Source organism: Garra rufa, chromosome 9 (assembly GCF_049309525.1).
Source record: "Garra rufa chromosome 9, GarRuf1.0, whole genome shotgun sequence".
Taxonomy (NCBI): Eukaryota; Metazoa; Chordata; class Actinopteri; order Cypriniformes; family Cyprinidae; genus Garra; species Garra rufa.
Window position 1 is genome coordinate 32,560,322 of NC_133369.1, and position 18,614 is coordinate 32,578,935.

General features: G+C 37.0%; 1 protein-coding gene across 1 annotated transcript in view; it reads right to left on the reverse strand.

Annotated features, from left to right (window-relative positions):
- The window catches only part of ankib1b (ankyrin repeat and IBR domain containing 1b), a 322,575-nt gene that overhangs the window by 5,427 nt on the left and 298,534 nt on the right, over positions 1-18,614 (reverse strand). The window contains exons 10-19 of the mRNA XM_073847434.1: positions 18,004-18,092; positions 17,750-17,880; positions 14,536-14,670; positions 13,573-13,659; positions 13,223-13,289; positions 12,279-12,424; positions 11,399-11,577; positions 10,271-10,322; positions 6,589-6,700; positions 206-249 (exon numbers count right to left, since the gene is read on the reverse strand). Of these exons, the coding sequence (XP_073703535.1) occupies positions 206-249; positions 6,589-6,700; positions 10,271-10,322; positions 11,399-11,577; positions 12,279-12,424; positions 13,223-13,289; positions 13,573-13,659; positions 14,536-14,670; positions 17,750-17,880; positions 18,004-18,092 (1,042 nt within the window). The remainder of the gene's footprint in view (positions 1-205; positions 250-6,588; positions 6,701-10,270; positions 10,323-11,398; positions 11,578-12,278; positions 12,425-13,222; positions 13,290-13,572; positions 13,660-14,535; positions 14,671-17,749; positions 17,881-18,003; positions 18,093-18,614) is intronic.

The window sequence follows — 18,614 nt, forward strand, 5'->3', positions numbered from 1 at the left end:
GCATTTTGGAAGTTCAAACTTAGGAGCACCATACAAATCCATTATATGAAGAGAAATCCTGAAATGTTTTCCTCAAAAAACACAACAGTTCTTTATGACTGAAGGAAGAAAGACATGGACATCTTGGATGGCAAGAGGGTGAGTAAATTATCTGTAAATTTTTGTTCTGGAATTGAAATAATTTTTTAAAAGCGTCTCAACTCACCATGGGGAGACCCAGTCTCTGACCACCACCCATTTCTTGCGTGTCTGTGAGAGAAGACAAATGGAAAATGTTTTGTTTAGTTGGACTGCTAGTGCAGTTTTGCTGTCATTGATTAATCATGTCGTTCCAAACCCGTGAGACCTTTGTTCATCTTCAGAGTACAAATTGCAATATTTTTGATTAAATCCAAGAGCTTTCTGACCCTGCGTAAACAGTCTCTTTCTTAACACCTAAGTACATTCATTAAAAATTAGGGATGCACCGATCCCACTTTTTCAGTCCCGATACCGATACCGATGCCTGGGCTTTGTATATCTGTCGATACCCGATACCGATCCGCTACCGTTGTTGAATTAATAATAAACTGCATACCTTCCATGCTTATGCTCCAACTGTTCCAGCATGCGACACACGTGCTGCTAATGAATGACGTAGGATTATGACGGCAAATCAATGCCATTAATAAACAAGCGCACCACTGATGCTGTTGCGCGCAGTAAATCACATACGCAAGAGGAAAACAGATATACGCGCGAGCAAACGGAAACCGTGAGCTCATTTCAAACCTGCGCCCGCGCGACATATTCTCTGTGCGCAATACAAGCCCTCGCGCGCGTGATCTTTCCCACATCCTCGCGCTAGATCTTCTCTCACCTGCTCGCGTGAACACTTTTATTTTTGTCAGGCGTGGGGCAGGACTTGCTGGTTTAATTGTAATCTCAAACGCCATTGGTTACCTACTCTATTCCGGGAGTCAGTCACGTTAATATAGCCTTAAAAGCTTAATGTTGCATGAAATTTAAAATATAACCTTCAACCATGACAATAACCGTAGAAAAGTGTCATTACAACCTATAAAAAGGGTTTATGTCCTGGGTTTGTGGGTTATTAGTTATTATAGAAATTAAAACATTGATTATATTAACAATATGACATGCTGTCTACACGAGTCTGTGCGCGATGTAGACAGCATTCAAAATTAGTTAATCATGAATAAATATTACATTAAGTTCATCAAATAAAATAAGCCTACAATAAACATTTTATGCATCCCACAGTCTTGTAAGTCCATTAACTGACCCTCTTTTTCTGTAATATTTGTATCATTCGTTTATATTCGTTATTTTTTCCTTCATTTCGATCTCTTTACTTAAAGTTTTGAATGTAAATGATACTGTAAATGATCGACATGCCAGTAAAGTTTTAATTATGCTATATGACTGGGATTTTTACTGGAATGCAGTTTAAAGGTTGAATTTCACATATATTCTATTTTATTTCGTCTAATTAATAGACTAGCCCAGTGTTTCTCAACTCCAGTCCTCGGGACCCACTGCTCTGCACATTTTGTATGTCTTCCTCATTTAAGGCACCTGATTTTGATCATCAGCTCATTAGTAGAAAGATTCATGAACTGAACTGAGTGTGTCAGACTCAGAAACATACAAAATGTGCAGAGCAGTGGGTCCCGAGGACTGGAGTTGAGAAACATTGGACTAGCCTATATAAATATAGTATTAATATAGTATTTTCATTGATTTTATTTGATATAATTTAGGTAATATTTATTAATGATAAACTTCTTTCGAAAGCTGTCTACATCGGGCACAGACAGCATTCACATAGACAGCATCCCCTGTTGTTAATATAATCATTTAATAATGTATTAATTTCTATAATAATTAATATAATAATTTCTAAACTCAAAATAAAATATTTATTTATTTAATAATAGTATGTTTTAATAGAAAATACATTAAAGTATACTTTAGTTTCCACAAATGCTTGTCAGTACATTTGGCAGTACATATTTCAAAGACAAAAAAAAGTTCAGGATTTGAATACAGTCAAATTTGCTGTATATAAAGTGTTGTCAGTGTGCCATGTCATCATATGCAGAACATCAGGCCTGACAGACATCTTTTCTCAAACAATGAGTAAGAAATTTACCCCATTCATTTATATTGTTCCAAAAAAAGTCTACACTGCAAAAGAAAGTGGTGATAAATAGGTTTACAGTACAATTTCTGCGGACAGCAAAAAAATCCTGAAACTGTACTTACATTTACATTTATTCATTTAGCCGACGCTTTTATCCAAAGCGACTTACAATTGGGAATACAACAAGTGATTCATCCTAAGGAGGCAGATCAACATAGGAAGTGTTCAAAAATACCATATATCAGGCGTTGTTAGAAGAGTGCAGGCTAGAAGGAGAAGATCAAGAAAGAGAGGAAAAACAGGCTAGAAGGGAGGATATTTTTTTTTTTTTTTTTATTTTTTTTTTTTTTTATTGAGTCAGATAGTGTCGAAAAAGATGGGTTTTCAGCAGTCGTTTGAAAGCTGTTAAGGAGTCTGCATTCCGGATAGGGGTGGGAAGATCATTCCACCAGGCAGGAACGTTGAACGAGAATGTTCTGGACAGTGATTTAATACCTCTCTGTGGTGGTACAATGAGGCGTCTTTCACTAGAGGATCTCAGTCTTCTGGAAGGAGTGTAGATGTGTAGTAGTGAATGGAGGTAGGCAGGTGATGATCCGGTGGCTGTCCTATAGGCCAGCATCAGTGTCTTGAATTTGATGCGTGCTGTAACCGGTAGCCAGTGCAGGGATATGAAGAGAGGTGTAACATGGGCCTTTTTGGGCTCGTTGAAGACCAGTCGTGCTGCTGCATTCTGAATCATTTGTAGAGGCTTGATTGTACATGCTGGAAGACCAGCTAAAAGAGCATTGCAGTAGTCCAGCCTGGAAATGACCAGGGCCTGGACGAGGAGTTGTGTAGCATGCTCTGTTAGGAAGGGCCTGATCTTTCTGATGTTGTACAATGCAAACCTGCAAGATCGAGCGGTCTTAGCTATGTGGTCTTTAAAAGTCAGTTGGTTGTCAAAGATAACACCCAGATTTCTGGCTGAAGTTGATGGGGTAATTGTTGATGAACCTAACTGGATGGAGAAGTCATGCTGTAGAGATGGAGTGGCAGGAAAGATAAGGAGTTCCGTCTTTGCTAGATTGAGCTGTAGATGGTGTTCCTTCATCCATGCAGAGATATCCGCTAGGCAACCTGAGATCCGTGCAGCTACCGATGGATCGTCTGGTTTGAAAGAAAGATAGAGCTGTGTGTCATCAGCATAGCAATGGTAGGAGAAGCCATGTGCCTGTATGATGGGGCCCAGAGATGTAGTGTATATGGAGAAGAGGAGAGGTCCAAGAACTGAACCCTGAGGAACCCCAGTGACCAGTTGATGAGTTTTGGATACCTCGCCTCCCCAGGCCACTCTGAAAGACCTACCAGAGAGGTAGGATTTGAACCAGCGAAGTGAAGTCCCTGTAATACCCAGCATTGAGAGGGTGGACAGGAGGATCTGGTGATTCACAGTGTCAAAAGCTGCAGATAGGTCCAGCAAGATGAGTACCGATGATTTGGACTCAGCTTTTGCCGTCCGCAAGGCTTCAGTGACAGACAGTAGCGCAGTCTCAGTTGAATGGCCGCTTCTGAACCCTGATTGGTTAGAGTCCAGTAGATTGTTCTGTGAGAGGAATAAGGATAGCTGGTTGAAAACAGCCCGTTCCAGTGTTTTTGCTATGAATGGAAGGAGGGAGACAGGTCTGTAGTTGTCTATGAGTGAGGAGTTAAGTGTAGGTTTTTTGAGCAGTGGGGTTACCCGGGCCTGCTTAAATGTAGTGGGAAAAGTGCCTGTGAGAAGAGATGTGTTGATGATGTGTGTGAGCGCCGGTAGGATTGTAGGGGAGATTGCTTGGAGAAGGTGTGAGGGGATAGGATCTAAAGGACATGTCGTCGGATGGCTGGAGAGGAAAAGTTTGGTTACTTCTGCCTCCGAGCAAGGACAGAAGGAGAAGTGGGGGGTTCCAGCCGTGATTGTGGTCAATTTTAGTTCCTGTATGTGTGGAGCTGAGAACTTATTATTGATCGATGTAGTTTTGTCTGTAAAAAATGTGGCGAAATCATCAGCTGTTATAGAAGTTGTGGGAGGTGGTGGAGGGGGACAAAGCAGTGTATTAAATGTTTTGAAAAGGTTGCGTGCGTCCGGGGAATTGTTGATCCTGTTGTGGAAGTATGAAGATTTGGCTGTATGTACTTGGGTAGCGAAAGATGAGAGCATAGACCGATACATACTGAGGTCGGATGGATCCTTAGATTTGTGCCATTTTCTCTCAGCTGCCCTAAGTTTGGAACGATGCTCACGAAGAACATCGGATAACCAAGGGGTTGTCGGAGCAGATCGTGCTGGCCTGGAGGAGAGAGGGCATATAGCATCTAGACAGGAGGTAATAGTGGAGCATAAGGTGTCAGTTGCTGCATTAGTGTCCAGGGATGAGAAGTGAGTAGGAGAGGGAAGGGAGGAGGATACTAAAGAAGAAAGATGGGAGTGTGAGAGAGAGCGTAGGTTTCTTCTAAAAGTAACAGGTAGAGGGGTTGGGAGTGCACAAGTAGCAAGATGTAGGTCAAATGTAATGAAGAAGTGGTCAGAGATGTGTAGGGGTTTGACCACAATATTGTCTGAAATACAATTTCGCATGTAAATGAGATCAAGTTGGTTGCCAGATTTATGAGTGCATGTAGTGATAACACGTTGTAGATCAAATGAAGCTAGAAGTGAATTGAAGTCAGCAGCATAGGGTTTGTCAAGGTGAATGTTGAGGTCCCCAAAGACTAGAAGTGGGCTGCCATCCTCTGGAAACGAGGACAGCAGCCCATCCAGCTCTTCTAAGAAGATGCCAAGTTGAGTAGGAGGGCGGTAGATTACCACAATGTGGAGTTCGATAGGAGATGTTACAGTGATTGTATGAGATTCAAATGAACTATAATTGCATAGAGGAGAATGGGTTGAGTATTTCCAGTTGTTAGAAATAAGAAGTCCCGTCCCCCCACCCCTTCCAGTCTGACGAGGGGTGTGAGAGAAGGAAAAGTTATTAGAAAGAGCAGCTGGGGTTGCAGAGTCTTCTGGACGAATCCAGGTCTCAGTCAAGCCTAGAATGCTCAAACCAGATTGCACAGAAAATGCTGAAATGAAGTCAGATTTGTTGACAGCTGATTGACAGTTCCAGAGTCCAACCGTGAAAGAGAAAGGTTCAGTGGAAGAAGTGTCGATAGGACGCAGGTTAGAAATATTGCGTCGACGTGTGCGTGTGATATTAGTGCGGTGTGAAGAGACCACCGGAATGAGTTGGAAACACATGATAGAGGAGGACAGAAAGAAGAGTGAAATAAAGGAGAGGAGTACTTAAGTGCGTTGTCGGTGTCGTTGCTCGGAGAAGTCGCGCAGGAAAAGTCGCAGTCTTTACTCTCGTCGGTCTTCACGCGAGGAGGCTGAACGCTTCCGCTGACGCTTCAGCGTCAGCTGTTCTGACGCAGTTAAATAGACAACCAAACAGTGCTTCAATGATAAAAGCTAGGGACGCCTTCTAGGCTCAGTGAGCCGCGAATGTCTCGCCCGCACGCAAAATGGCTCAATCGAAACTCAAAAAGCAACAGCTTCGCACTTGTAATAGCTCCAGAAGGGAACGATATGACAAAAACAAAAGCTTCCCTTGGCCGTACGCTCAGTTATCAATTTTAATGATTGCAATAAAAACTAGAATTTAAAGCAAAAACAATCGCAGGACAAATAACAGAAGAACACTCCTTTTCTAACAGTGAATAGATGTAAATAAAACAAACGAATAATTAAATAGAACAACAGAGTACTTTAAGAAGCAGCTCAAAATTAATATTAACGAATAAGTGAATAGAAACTACAGAGTGCGTTTTAGAAGCAGCTCAAATTTAATATTAACCAATAAGTCAATAGAAACTACAGAGTGCGTTTTAGAAGCAGCTCAAATTTAATATTAACCAATAAGTAAATAGAAACTACAGAGTGCGTTTTAGAAGCAGCTCAAATTTAATATTAACCAATAAGTAAATAGAAACTACAGAGTGCGTTTTAGAAGCAGCTCAAATTTAATATTAACCAATAAGTAAATAGAAACTACAGAGTGCGTTTTAGAAGCAGCTCAAATTTAATATTAACCAATAAGTAAATAGAAACTACAGAGTGCGTTTTAGAAGCAGCTCAAATTTAATATTAACGAATAAGTGAATAGAAACTACAGAGTGCTTAAGAGAACAGCGGCTTAAAATTAATACTTAGGAATAAGTAATTAAACAGAAACGACAAAGTGCTTTTAGCAGCAACTCTAAGTAACGACCGCCTAGTGAAATAGTATTAAAGTAGACACTTACGCGCCGTCGTTTCTTTCTCGTCTGAGGACTGAACTCACTGAACTCACTTACTTGCACCTGCTTCAACTACGGAGCACCACAATGCTTACATGTAGCAGCATATATGGGCACCAAAATGAAAACACATTTACAAAACGTACCTAAAGTGCTGTGGCCTGGGTCATCAGGGTCGGGTGTGTTGCTGCGGAGGCTGGCCATGTCTCCTCTCCTACGTTGCCTGTGTCTGCGTCGGTACTGGAACTCAGCATATGCCTACAACACAAAACCGCACACAACAGCATTTCAAAGCTTCTTCAAGAGGAGTACCAGCATTCCCACTGGACCCTGTGAATAAAAGTCAGACTCTCAGAGGAACCCTACACCTCTCTACAGGAATTCAGCTGTACGGCAGCATCAAAGTTCAGGAATATTGGTGTCGTTGTGTCAGAATAACTGACAGACGTTTTGTGTCAAGTCAAAAGGCCTTTTAAAGGAATAGTTCAAAACAAAAAATTAAATTATGGCATCATTACTCACCTTGTCATTGAAAATCATAAAGGTTTTTTAAAAATAATTTTTATATGAATAAAAAAAAAACATTTTATTATATTATTTTATAATATCTTGAAACTATGATATTATATTTATTACATTATTTATGCTATATTCTATTTATATATACTTTCATATTTTTAAGTATCACAAAACTAATATTTGATTGTATGATAATATCTGAAATGTGATATTATATTTATTAAATTATTTATGCTAGATTTTAATTCTTCTAAAGCCATAGGACAGCTTAAATTTAATATGTACTACTTTTATATTTTAAGTAGGGCCGGGACTCGATTAAAAAATTTAATCTAATTAATTAGAGGCTTTGTAATTAATTAATCGAAATTAATCGCATTTTAATCGCATATAAATATTTGACCTGAGAACAGTGAGAAGTACGATTTTTACATGGATTTTTAGTATACCATTGAATAATGACTGAATACATAAGCTTAAGCAACAAAATATTGTTTATTTTTGTTCAACCAAGTCCAACAGACCAGTGCAATATTGCCAAGTGTAGCAATAGGCTCGATGTGCTGCAGTGATATGCGAATTCCTTGTTGCATAGCTTGCACACAACCATGCTCTTATCGACGCTTCCATCCATTCCTTTTTTATAACAAAATTTCCCATCCACAGGGCCAACCAAAGCGGTCTCATCAGCTTTTTTGTCCATGTTCACTGTGGTTTGTTTTGCTGCGTCCCAATTCGCCTACTTATACTATGCCCTATAAGTATGTACTCTTTTTGTGAAGAAAAGTACATACTTTTGAGTATGTAGCAGAATAGTAGGCAAGCTTTGGGACATATACTTCGTCATAACTGCTTGTTTAATGGACGCTCTGTTGCTTAGTTACCTGAATCCTGTCAGTGTTTAAACTGCCCTGTCAATCATCACAGTTAACATTATCTACATTTAGTTTAATTTAATTTCCTACCGTATTAGAGAGAAATTAAGAGGCACGTTCTTTAACGAGTCTTTCATGCCGAGAACTCTGCTCTTGTGTTTGCTTAATTATGCATTTAAACGTTAATGACCAAACCTATCATTATAAATGTTGCTGCACATGGAATATAACGCGGATAACATTTTAAAAATATTTTTTATCAGGTTACACACTGATTATTTATCACTTAAACCCCTTTCTCTACCTGTCCGTTGGTCGCGCATATCCTCCATGTTTGTAGTTTAACACTTTTTATGCGTGTTTGTAGTTCTAATCGAATCCTCGTTCACGGCGCAGTGTGTTGCGGGCAATATTAGCCGTTAAGAGTGTGCATTGATCGTTAAGTAGTAGACCATCCGGGAATCTTTGGAATACTTTTTAAACATGCTACGATTTGGGACATACAATCATAGATATATATGCATACAATACTATTTAGGACGGACACAGCTTGTCTGAACGCTAGTTGGTGCTCCAGTATAATCGGTCCGCCGAATCTCATCCAGTGAGAAACGTTCCGCGGTGCAAAACTAAGTGCGATTAAAATGCGTTAAAAAATTTTAACGCGTTATTTTTGTGTAATTAATTAATCTAAATTAACGCGTTAAAGTCCTGGCCCTAATTTTAAGTATTAACTATAATATATTATAATATAATAAAATATATAATACAATATAATAAAATACAATATAATACAATATAATATAATATAATATAATATAATATAATATAATATAATATAATATAATATAATATAATATAATATAATATAATATAATTATATTTTTATTTAATATTACATTATATTATAACGTAAGACTACCTTTATGGTATTTTTAAGTACCATAAAACTAACATTATATTATATTATTTTATAATATCTTAAATGTGATATTATAATATATGTATATAAATTATTTGTGCTAGATTTTAATTCTCCTAAAGCCACATGATATCTTAATTTAATTTAATTCAAAACTTTAATATGGCCTACTTTTATATTTTAAGTAGCATAAAAATATAATATAATATAATATAATAATTTAATCTCCTTAAAGCTCTAAAGCTCCAATCTCATTCATATTAACTGCATGGAAAAGAGTCACTAGCATTATTTTAAAAAATCTTATTTTATATTCCATGAAAATAAAGAGACAAACGGCTTGAAACAACATGAGGGTGAGTAAAAGATGCCACATTTTTTAGTTTTTGGAGAACTAATCCTTTAAGCTTGTCGAATCATCTACATATCCAAACAGCCTGACACTCTGTAATAAAATTTACTACAAAACCAACAAGAAATGGCATTTCGGGGTATGTGTCAATATAGTCTATTTAAGATTTAATTACCAATCATACTTGATCTATACTGCACTTCTTCCAACTTTATTTTCACCAAAGGTCGACAAACTCAAAAAAAAAAAAAAAAAAAAAGAGTCGCTGCATGCAGTAAGCATGCAATAACAAATAAAATAGCAAACTAAAAAAAGGACATTTAGGAAAAACATTCCTGAGAGGTACCGCTCAAGCATCAATAATAAAAAGTTGAATAAAGTGCATCACTATTATTCCTCTTTCTACAAGCCATAAATCCACAGCAAAATAAAACTGTGCCATAGCCTGCATACATGATTTCAAAAGAAGAGCAGCGACCAGCAACACAGACTGAAGTGGTGGCCTGGTTCACCTTGGAACGTCTGCAAAAACGCATATTTCGTGACCTTTCATGGAACAGTCAAAGCAAAAAGCAGGAAACTGCCTTTTGAAGTTAAAACACCAAAGGCATCTTTTAGAAGATCATGTCAGGATATATTAACAGAAAAGAAAAAGCTCTCGCTTTCCAGATGACGTTAAAACGCCATCAGAATTCTTAATCTGGAGCTCACAGCAATCGTTTGAAATATATGAACAGCGGCAATAGAGTATAAACTGAAAAAAATAAAACATGCGACCATAAAAAAGTGGACAATGACATTAGTGATGGAGTGTACATGATAGGTGCCATTCCACTGTTTGTTTAGCCGTTCCTGAGATGGGATCTAATGAGGATTCTTTAATACCTGCGGATGGCTTCCTGTATACTGACAGTGCTCTCTCGGATCAATTCCCCCGAGAAAGGCATGATTCCTCTGGATCTTTAGATTAGAACAAAATAGCGGTACACTGTTTAACATTACAGGTCTCACAAATTCACAACTGCTGCAACAGGACTACATCTTGTTCTATAGGCCGATATGCACTGCCAAAACTTCAGGCACCATACACCAGCTAACTAGATTTAACAAAGACACTCTTTAACAAACTATTCCCAAAACAAACCAAACAAAAGAGTTACCTCGGGAGAAGCGAAACCTAAGTACTCCCAGTCCCATGTTCCACCAGCAAAACTGTAAACGCAAACAAAAAAGTAAGTTCCATGTGATCCTATACACTGTGAGCACAGCTGTGTTACAAATGAAAAGCCACTCTTAGGAAATACAATACTACTGTTGAAATCTTTACAGTAGTAAATCAAAACCCTATTGACCCAATTTACCTTAAAGGATTAGTTCAATTTCAGAATAAAAATTACCTGATTATTTACTCATCCCCATGTCATCCAAGATGTTCATGTCTTTCTTTCTTTAGTCGAAAAGAAATTAGGGTTCTTAAGGAAAACATTTCAGGATTTTTATCCATATAGTGGACTTCAATGGGGATCAATAGGTTGAAGATCCTAATTACAGTTTCAATGCAGCTTCAAATGTCACTACATTATCCCAGCTGAGGAATAAGTGTCTTATATAGTGAGACAATGTGTCATTTTCTAAAAATAAAAATAAATTATATGTATATATATATATATATATATATATATATATATATATATATATATATATATATATATATACACATATATACATATATATGGCTGGATAAATGCTGACTAGAAAAATAAGCTACTGTGTGTTCTGTTTTAGTTTGACAAGCAGGAAATTGAAGCTGGATATAGCAATTTTGTGAAATGATGACAAAAATAAACATGTAAAAACAAAAAAAAATTGTGTATGTTTAATTTTACTATAAGTGTGCGAGTTAATCGCAGTTAATCACACAAAAATCTACTGACAGCCCTGATATATATATGAATATGAACGATCATTTAGCTAGATAAGACCCTTATTCCTCGGCTGAAAACGTGTAGAGCCCCTTGAAACTGCACTGAAACTACAATTTGGACCGTCAATCCGTTGATCCCCATTGAAGTCCACTATATGAAAAACAAATCAAACCTTAATGTCCTTTTGGACTGAAGAAAGAAAGACATGAACATCTTGGAATACACGGGGGTGAGTAAATTATCAAGAAATGTTTTATTCTGGAAGAGAACTAATCCTTTAACTTCATAGTTTATTGGTTTCATAGTTTTTTGTTGTTGTTGTTGTTTTCAACAAACTTTAGTTTAGTTTTAAGAAACTCTTACCTGCGTCGAGGGGCTTCGGGTGAATCATTGGGCGCCACACCTCTTGCCACGGAGGCCAGAAATTCCTGCCTCTTTTGCTGCACCAGGCAGGCAGCGCGGATTATCTTATGACGAGGTGTGCGGAGGTAAGGCCGGTTGACTTTCTGTGCAAGATCTTCTGTCACCATTTCCAAGTCAGTCTAACAACAGAAATAAGAGTATTAAAGGGAAAACTAATTAATTAAACTACCCCATTATTTATAGACAATTCCAATCAGAGTTATATTAAAAAATATCCTGGCTTTATAGTGGCAGTGAATGTGTGTTGAGATTTTGAAGTGCAATGAAGTGCATCCATCCATCATAAAAAGTACTCAACATGGCACAGGGGGGTTAATAAATGCCTTCCGAAGCCAATCAACGTGGTTTTGTAAAAAAAAAAAAATCCACATTTAAAACTTTATAAACCACAATCTCTAGCTTTCGCTAACTGTCGTATGCGCGTTCACGAGAGAGTGACATTTTTAGTGGATGATGTGAGATGCATGCATGGCATAAGGTCCAGTGAGAAAATGCTAGTCTTGCTTTAAATATATAAAACAATCATAAAAAATAATTCACTTCAGAAAGCCTTTATTAACCCCCCGGAGCTGTTGGAGCAATTTTTTTATGATGGAAGGATGCACTTCATGGGATTTCAAAATCTCAACACCTATTCACTGCCATTTCAAAGCTTGGAAGAGTCAGGACATTTTTTATATAACTCTGATTGTATTCATCTAAAAAAAGAATGTCATATACACCTAGGATGCCTTAAGGGTAAGTAAATCATTACATTTTCATTTTTGGCTCACAACGTACACAGTAAGCATATCCCATACCTAGCATCTGTGTTACTAACCTGCATAAGTTCAAATATTTCCTTTTTTGTGCTTTTGGGCTCCAGAAAGAACCCGTAAGGGTAAGAGCACTTGAGAATACGACGAGTCTTAAGTAGTTCATGCACTGCATCTTCAATGAAAGTAGTATCTGGAGGGCCGCCTTCTCCTGCAACAACACAGTAACACAATATATGAGTTAAAATCCAATTAAAAAAGTCTACAACACCAAGTATTAAACTCAATCTACTGATAAATGTAGAATGAATCACTGTGTGAATGGAAAAGCAGATTTTATTTTCTCTAGAGTACTTCCAGTCTGTATATTTCATGCTCAGTGATGCTTCAGAAGGAAACAATGCATTAAGTATATAAGCATAAGGGGTGTAAACTTTTGAACAGAATAAAGATGTGTACATTTTTCTTATTTTGGCTAAATATTATATTTTTCCCCATTCAGTACTGCCTTTCAGAAACTACAAAAGATACTTAAATGTTTTCCAGAAGACAAAATAAGTTAAATTTACCCTAAACTTCAAATTCAAAAGTTTTCACCCCCAGCTCTTAATGCCTTGTGTTTCCTTCTGAAGCATCAGCAAGTGTTTAAACCTTCTGTAATAGTTGCATATGAGTCCCTCAGTTGACCTCAGTGTGAAAAGATGGCTCTCAAAATCATAAGGTCACTGCTGGAAAGGTATCAAACACAAAAATGCTGAAAAATTTGTGGGACCTGAAGGATTTTTCTGAAGAATAGTGGGCAGTTTAACTGTTCAGGACAAACAAGGGATTCATGAACAACTATTACTAAACAAATAAAAAACACAGCTGTGGATCATTCAGGTTACAACACAGTATTAAGAATCATGTGTATGTAAACTTTTGAACAAAGTAATTAAAAAACATTTAGCAGATTCTGCAAGGTGTATATAAACTTTTGACCTCAACTGTATGTGTTTTTGCATCTTACTTCCACTCAGAACTTTGCTCAGTTGTTCCATTTTGTCTTTGGCCGTCTTAAGCAGGCGTTCTTCCAGCTGTAGGAAAAGATAATACAGATAAATCCCATTTGCCTCTGGGTCATCATGTCACATCTAATGTCAGTTCACAGATTACCAAATGTCTGTTTACTGACCATATATAATGACCGCAGGTAAAAATAAAAATGATGCTTTAAATGCTATTCATACAGTCTCTTCCAGTCAAGGTTTTTTTTGACCAGACAAAGCTGCATTGTGAACCAGACTTCATGGCATTTAGTCGACGACTGTGTAGAGTAGACTATGTAAAATCAGGCAGATCTTTGAAATTTTTTTTTACCCGGTAGCTGTGCTCATGGTTTTTAAAGCGTGTGTAATAGTGCATGAAGCGATCCAATTCCTGGAAGTTCTTGTGTTTCTTCTCAGCCTGCAAAAAAAAAAAAAAAAAAAAAGTGTAAATGTGCAGGCACAGCCATAGTCAGTTGTGAGATCTTTTTCTTTTAAAAACTCTATAACAACTCTTACAATGTTTAACAAATACACTAACAGTCAAAAGTTTTTGAGCAGTAAGATTTGTTTTTAAAAAAGTCTGTTCTGCTCACCAAGCCTGCATTTATTGATCCAAAGTACAGCAAAAACAGTAGAAATTTAAAATATTTTTACTATTTAAAATAACTGTTTCCATTTGAATATATTTTAAAATTTAATTTATTCCTGCAATTTTTTGAAACTGAATTTTTTGCATCATTACTCCAGTCATATGATCCTTCAGAAATCATTCTAATATTCTGATTTGCTGCTCAAAAACATTTATTCATCTTCTTATTATGTCGATAACAGCTGAGTAGATTTTTTTCAGGTTTCTTGATGAATAAAACTGACTCAAAGCTTTTGTTTGAATTGTATAGTTCATGTTACAAAAGATTTTTATTTCAGATAAAAAGAAATGTAGTCAACTGTTTTAAATATTGATAATAATAAAATAATAGTAAATGTTTCTTGAACAGCAAATCAGCATTTTGGAATGATTTCTGAAGGATCATGTGACACTGAAAACTGAAGTAATGATGCTAAATATTTACCTTTGATCACAGGAACAAATTATATTTAAATATATATTTCATTTTAAAAAGTAAAAATATTTCACAACATTATTGCTTTTGTTGTATCACTGTATTTTGGATTAAATAAATGCAGGCTTGGTGAGCAGAAATATCTTAAATATCTTACTGTTCAAAAGCTTTTGACTAGTAGTGTATATAAACAGACAAAACCGCATGAGCATGTACATAAGAATATGTACCTCAACAGTCATCTCTTTAGACTGCTCCTCCACTTGCTGAATGACCTCATAGCGTGTACAGCGGTAGTAACCTCCTGTAGAGGAACTGTGTTTTTTCCACTCTTCCAGACAGATCCAACAGAAATCATACTTGCACTGTACACACATACACTCTTGATTAACAACACAGACATTAAAACAAAACATTGTATGATGTAACTAGCAAATGCATATAGCAGTCTAGCAGGCAGCACACTGGGAGTTGTGGGATTCTGACAGCAAGGATTATGTGTGTTGCTAGGAAACAATCTCTCACTTTTTATTTTTGGAGTGCTAGTATTTGCAATGTCTTTCCCTGTTTAGTAACCTTGTTGCAGGATTATCAAGATTGAATTAACAGTAATGCATTTCTTCCTAAGGCACACAAACAGACATTTCTTGATCAGGATTAGCTCACTTTCAGAACAAAAATTTACAGATAATGTACTCACCCCCTTGTCATCCAAGATGTTCATGTTTTTCGTTCTTCAGGCCTGAAGAAATTATGTTTTTAAATTGACAATTTATATACTTTTTAACCTCAAAATGCTCATCTTGTCTCGTCTCTGCAATGCGCATGCGTAGTCTGTGTGATCCGGGTCAATACAGTTAGGGTATGTCAAAAAAAAGTTCCATGTCGTTTTCTTCCCCAAATTCAAAATCATCCTACATCAGGGGCGGACTGGGACAAAATTTCAGGCCGGGAAATCTCACACTCATCCAGGCCATCCCAAAAACCCACAACAAATTCTGAAACAATGGACAATATTTTATTTTATTTTTTGTGTGTAAAGCCATTGTTATTATCACATAAAAAAGTATAATCCATTGGCTGGTGCTACGCAACATAATTAAAGATTATCTCTTGAACTTCCATTTACCTTTTTATAAAAATGTAAGTACATTAGGACCATGTGCTATTGTGTTATCTTGCTTAAATGTCAAAACTGTTGGCCTACAATAATAGCTACATCTTGAATATATCTTTAGTAAAATCCTAATACTGAAATTTTTTTTGCATTATCATGGGTCATGTTTTGTCCTTAGGAAAATTAACCATGGTTTAATTAGGCCTATGGTGAAAGTATAGTAGTAACCGTGTTTTTTTTTTTTTTGTTTGTTTGTTTGTTTTTTTTGGCATTTTGATTACAATTTGTATAACCAGAGTTTTACTACAAATACCATAAAGTGTGGCAAAACCTTTGTTAATTTATAGTTTAACTATAGTAACAATGGTTTTTGGTTTTTAGTGAAAACATGGTTAATTTTTGTAAGGGTTGTATTGTTGTTAGCCTTAGCTCCCTCTAAATGTGTTATAAAACAATGTGAATATTTGTAGGCTAAGTTCCTACTCTTTACAAGTTACGCTATTTTGTTAATTTTGCAGCAAACTGACTACTATTGATAATATTTGCAAGCAGTTTAATGCTTAACTAAGTAAACAAAACAAATAGTAAATGTTCTATTTACAGATGTATCTGACCTGTAAATGAAGTACTGAACAGGACAGTTTTGACTCTCTGCTCCACCTGGGCGCTCCATTCTCGAGTCTTGCATTCTTTTGGCGGACGCGCGGATGAGCGGAGCTTGCGCGATGTGAATTGCGTTGTCAGTCAAGACGAACCGGATTACGATTTATTAGAGTATTATTATTGAATGGCGAATTTGGAAATAATCACTTTAGTACATTCGGCAGGCAACAGAAACAACAACAACAATATATATATGAAAATAAAATATAAATCAAAAAATGGCAGCGGGCCAAATTAGCTGCCAGGCCACCGGGAATTGTCCCGGTTCTCCCGATGGCCAGTCCGCCCCTGTCCTACATCTCTACAGAAGAACAGGCCCAGTGTTTACAAAGTGAACATACAAAGTAGATCAAACGCCCTTTATAAAAAAAAAAAGGTAAAACAGCGTTGTGGGATGATTTTGAAGCTTTTCGACATACCCTAACTGTATTGACCAGGATTACACAGATGTGAGACAAGACGAGCATTTGAGGTTAAAAAGTATATAAATTGTCAATTTGTTTTGAAAACAACCAATCGTTTTGCTAGATAAGACCCTTCTTACTTGGCTAGGATCATTTAGAGCCCTTTGAAGCTGCGTTTAAACTGCATTTTGGAAGTTCAAACTTGGAGGCACCATATATATCCATTATATGAACAGAAATCCTTAAATATTTTCCTCAAAAAACTATTTCCTTACGACCACAGAAAGAAACACATGAACATCTTGGATGACAAGGGGTGAGTACATTATTTGTAAATTTTTGTTCTGGAAGTGGACTAATCCTTTAATAAAAGAGATTTATCAAGATTCCTCATCTATTATTTTTTTAAACGATTTAAAATCAGCCCACTGTTGCAGAGGAAGAACTTCAGATCTTAATCTTAACAATTACATTCAGTTATGATTGTCATAAGATAAAAAGCCATACCGACAAGCAGCAAAGATGTGCCCTGCTGAAAAAAACTGCTAAAACCAGCCTAATTTAAGCTGAAAGTAGCTGGTTTTAGCTGGTCTCCCAGCCTGGCCAGGCAGGTTTTAGCTGGTGGTCTCCCAGCCTGACCAGCTATGACAGCTTTTTTTTTAGCAGGGTGCTTTCTAATAATCCTCACTGACCCTTTCAAGCAGGTTTTCATCCAAAGTTCTACTTTTGACGGTCTTGATTTACTCTTCTCATGGCTCACAGCCATACTGGCACAATTCCCTCTTGATTTACTTCCGACTGGAAGATAATATTTCATCTCTTTTGAGAAATACAACTTCACTCAGGGTATCCCACAGGTTTCTGTTCTTGGCCCTCTCCTTTTCATAATCTACAAACTTTGTATTTGTCATATCACCAGCCATCATGGTCTCAGTTATCACTGCTTTGCTGAGATTTATTTTACCACCTGTTCTGATACAAACCCTCCCACTCATTTGGGTCAGCGGCACTGGGAATCTTCTTAAATTTAACAAACAAAAGAGGTTTAAAAGTAAGCAAGCCGAAACTCAGATTTGTGCATTGATTTTAAAGTTTCTGTCAATCCCTTTCAAACTTCATTGGTATCATGTTTGACCCTTTGTTCACTTTCAAAGTTCACACCAAATCCTGCATTTCACATCTTCGAAAAACTCCATGACTCCGCCCAATACTTAACCTGGCATATACAGTACATGAATCTATTATTATAACTTAAGTAACCTTGGCACACTGCATGTGGTTACAGCCCTCATTCTTCTGAATGGGAGATTTGCAGTTGGCACAGGGTTTGGAGTTGGTGAGTAACCACAGGCAGTTGGCAGCATCTTCATACGCCTCACTTACACCTGCCACTGAAATGGAAAAAGACAGAAATAAAGTTGCTTGAGGTCCAAATCCATTTTTGGACAGGTAGGAACAGTACTTCAGAATATTTATCTTAGTAGTTACTGAAAAGTACAGCAAAACAAGCTCACGTTCTTCTGGTTTCATGTCAGTGACTTTCTGGAGCCACATCTTCCAAGTTTGGCAGTCACATGGTTCATGGGCCTCTCCTTGGCACTCCCTGTGGGGAGAAACACCAGTGTGACGTCAGGCCTAAGCATGAAGGAAATTCCATTTCTAGTGAATATTTTATTTGTATTCCATGCATTTTAGTTGTTGAATAGATTTGGGGGATAAATATATGTGTCAAACATAAATGAAAGATTAACCTATGCTAACTTATTAACAAATTCCTAGGTTCAGGAGTTTGTTCTAGTTTAACATTTAGCACTGTATTTTCCTTGACATCCACTACCCAATTAGGACAAAACTGTGGTCTATCAGCTGAAAACCACTGAAATGAAACACAACGTTGGCAGGCTGTTGACCACAGACGCCTTTAAACGACAGATCTTTTGTGTTAGATTCAATCCATATTCACTCAGACAGATTAAATGTGTGAGAGAAGGGAGGGTGTTTTGACTCAAATGTAATGCTTAGATTTGGCACAGGCAGTGATGAGATACGAGCCCACTGTGTTTGTGTGTTGGGGACATAAGGACCAGAGCTGTGGGAAAGAAAATCTCAGCCAGCTGCATCGCCA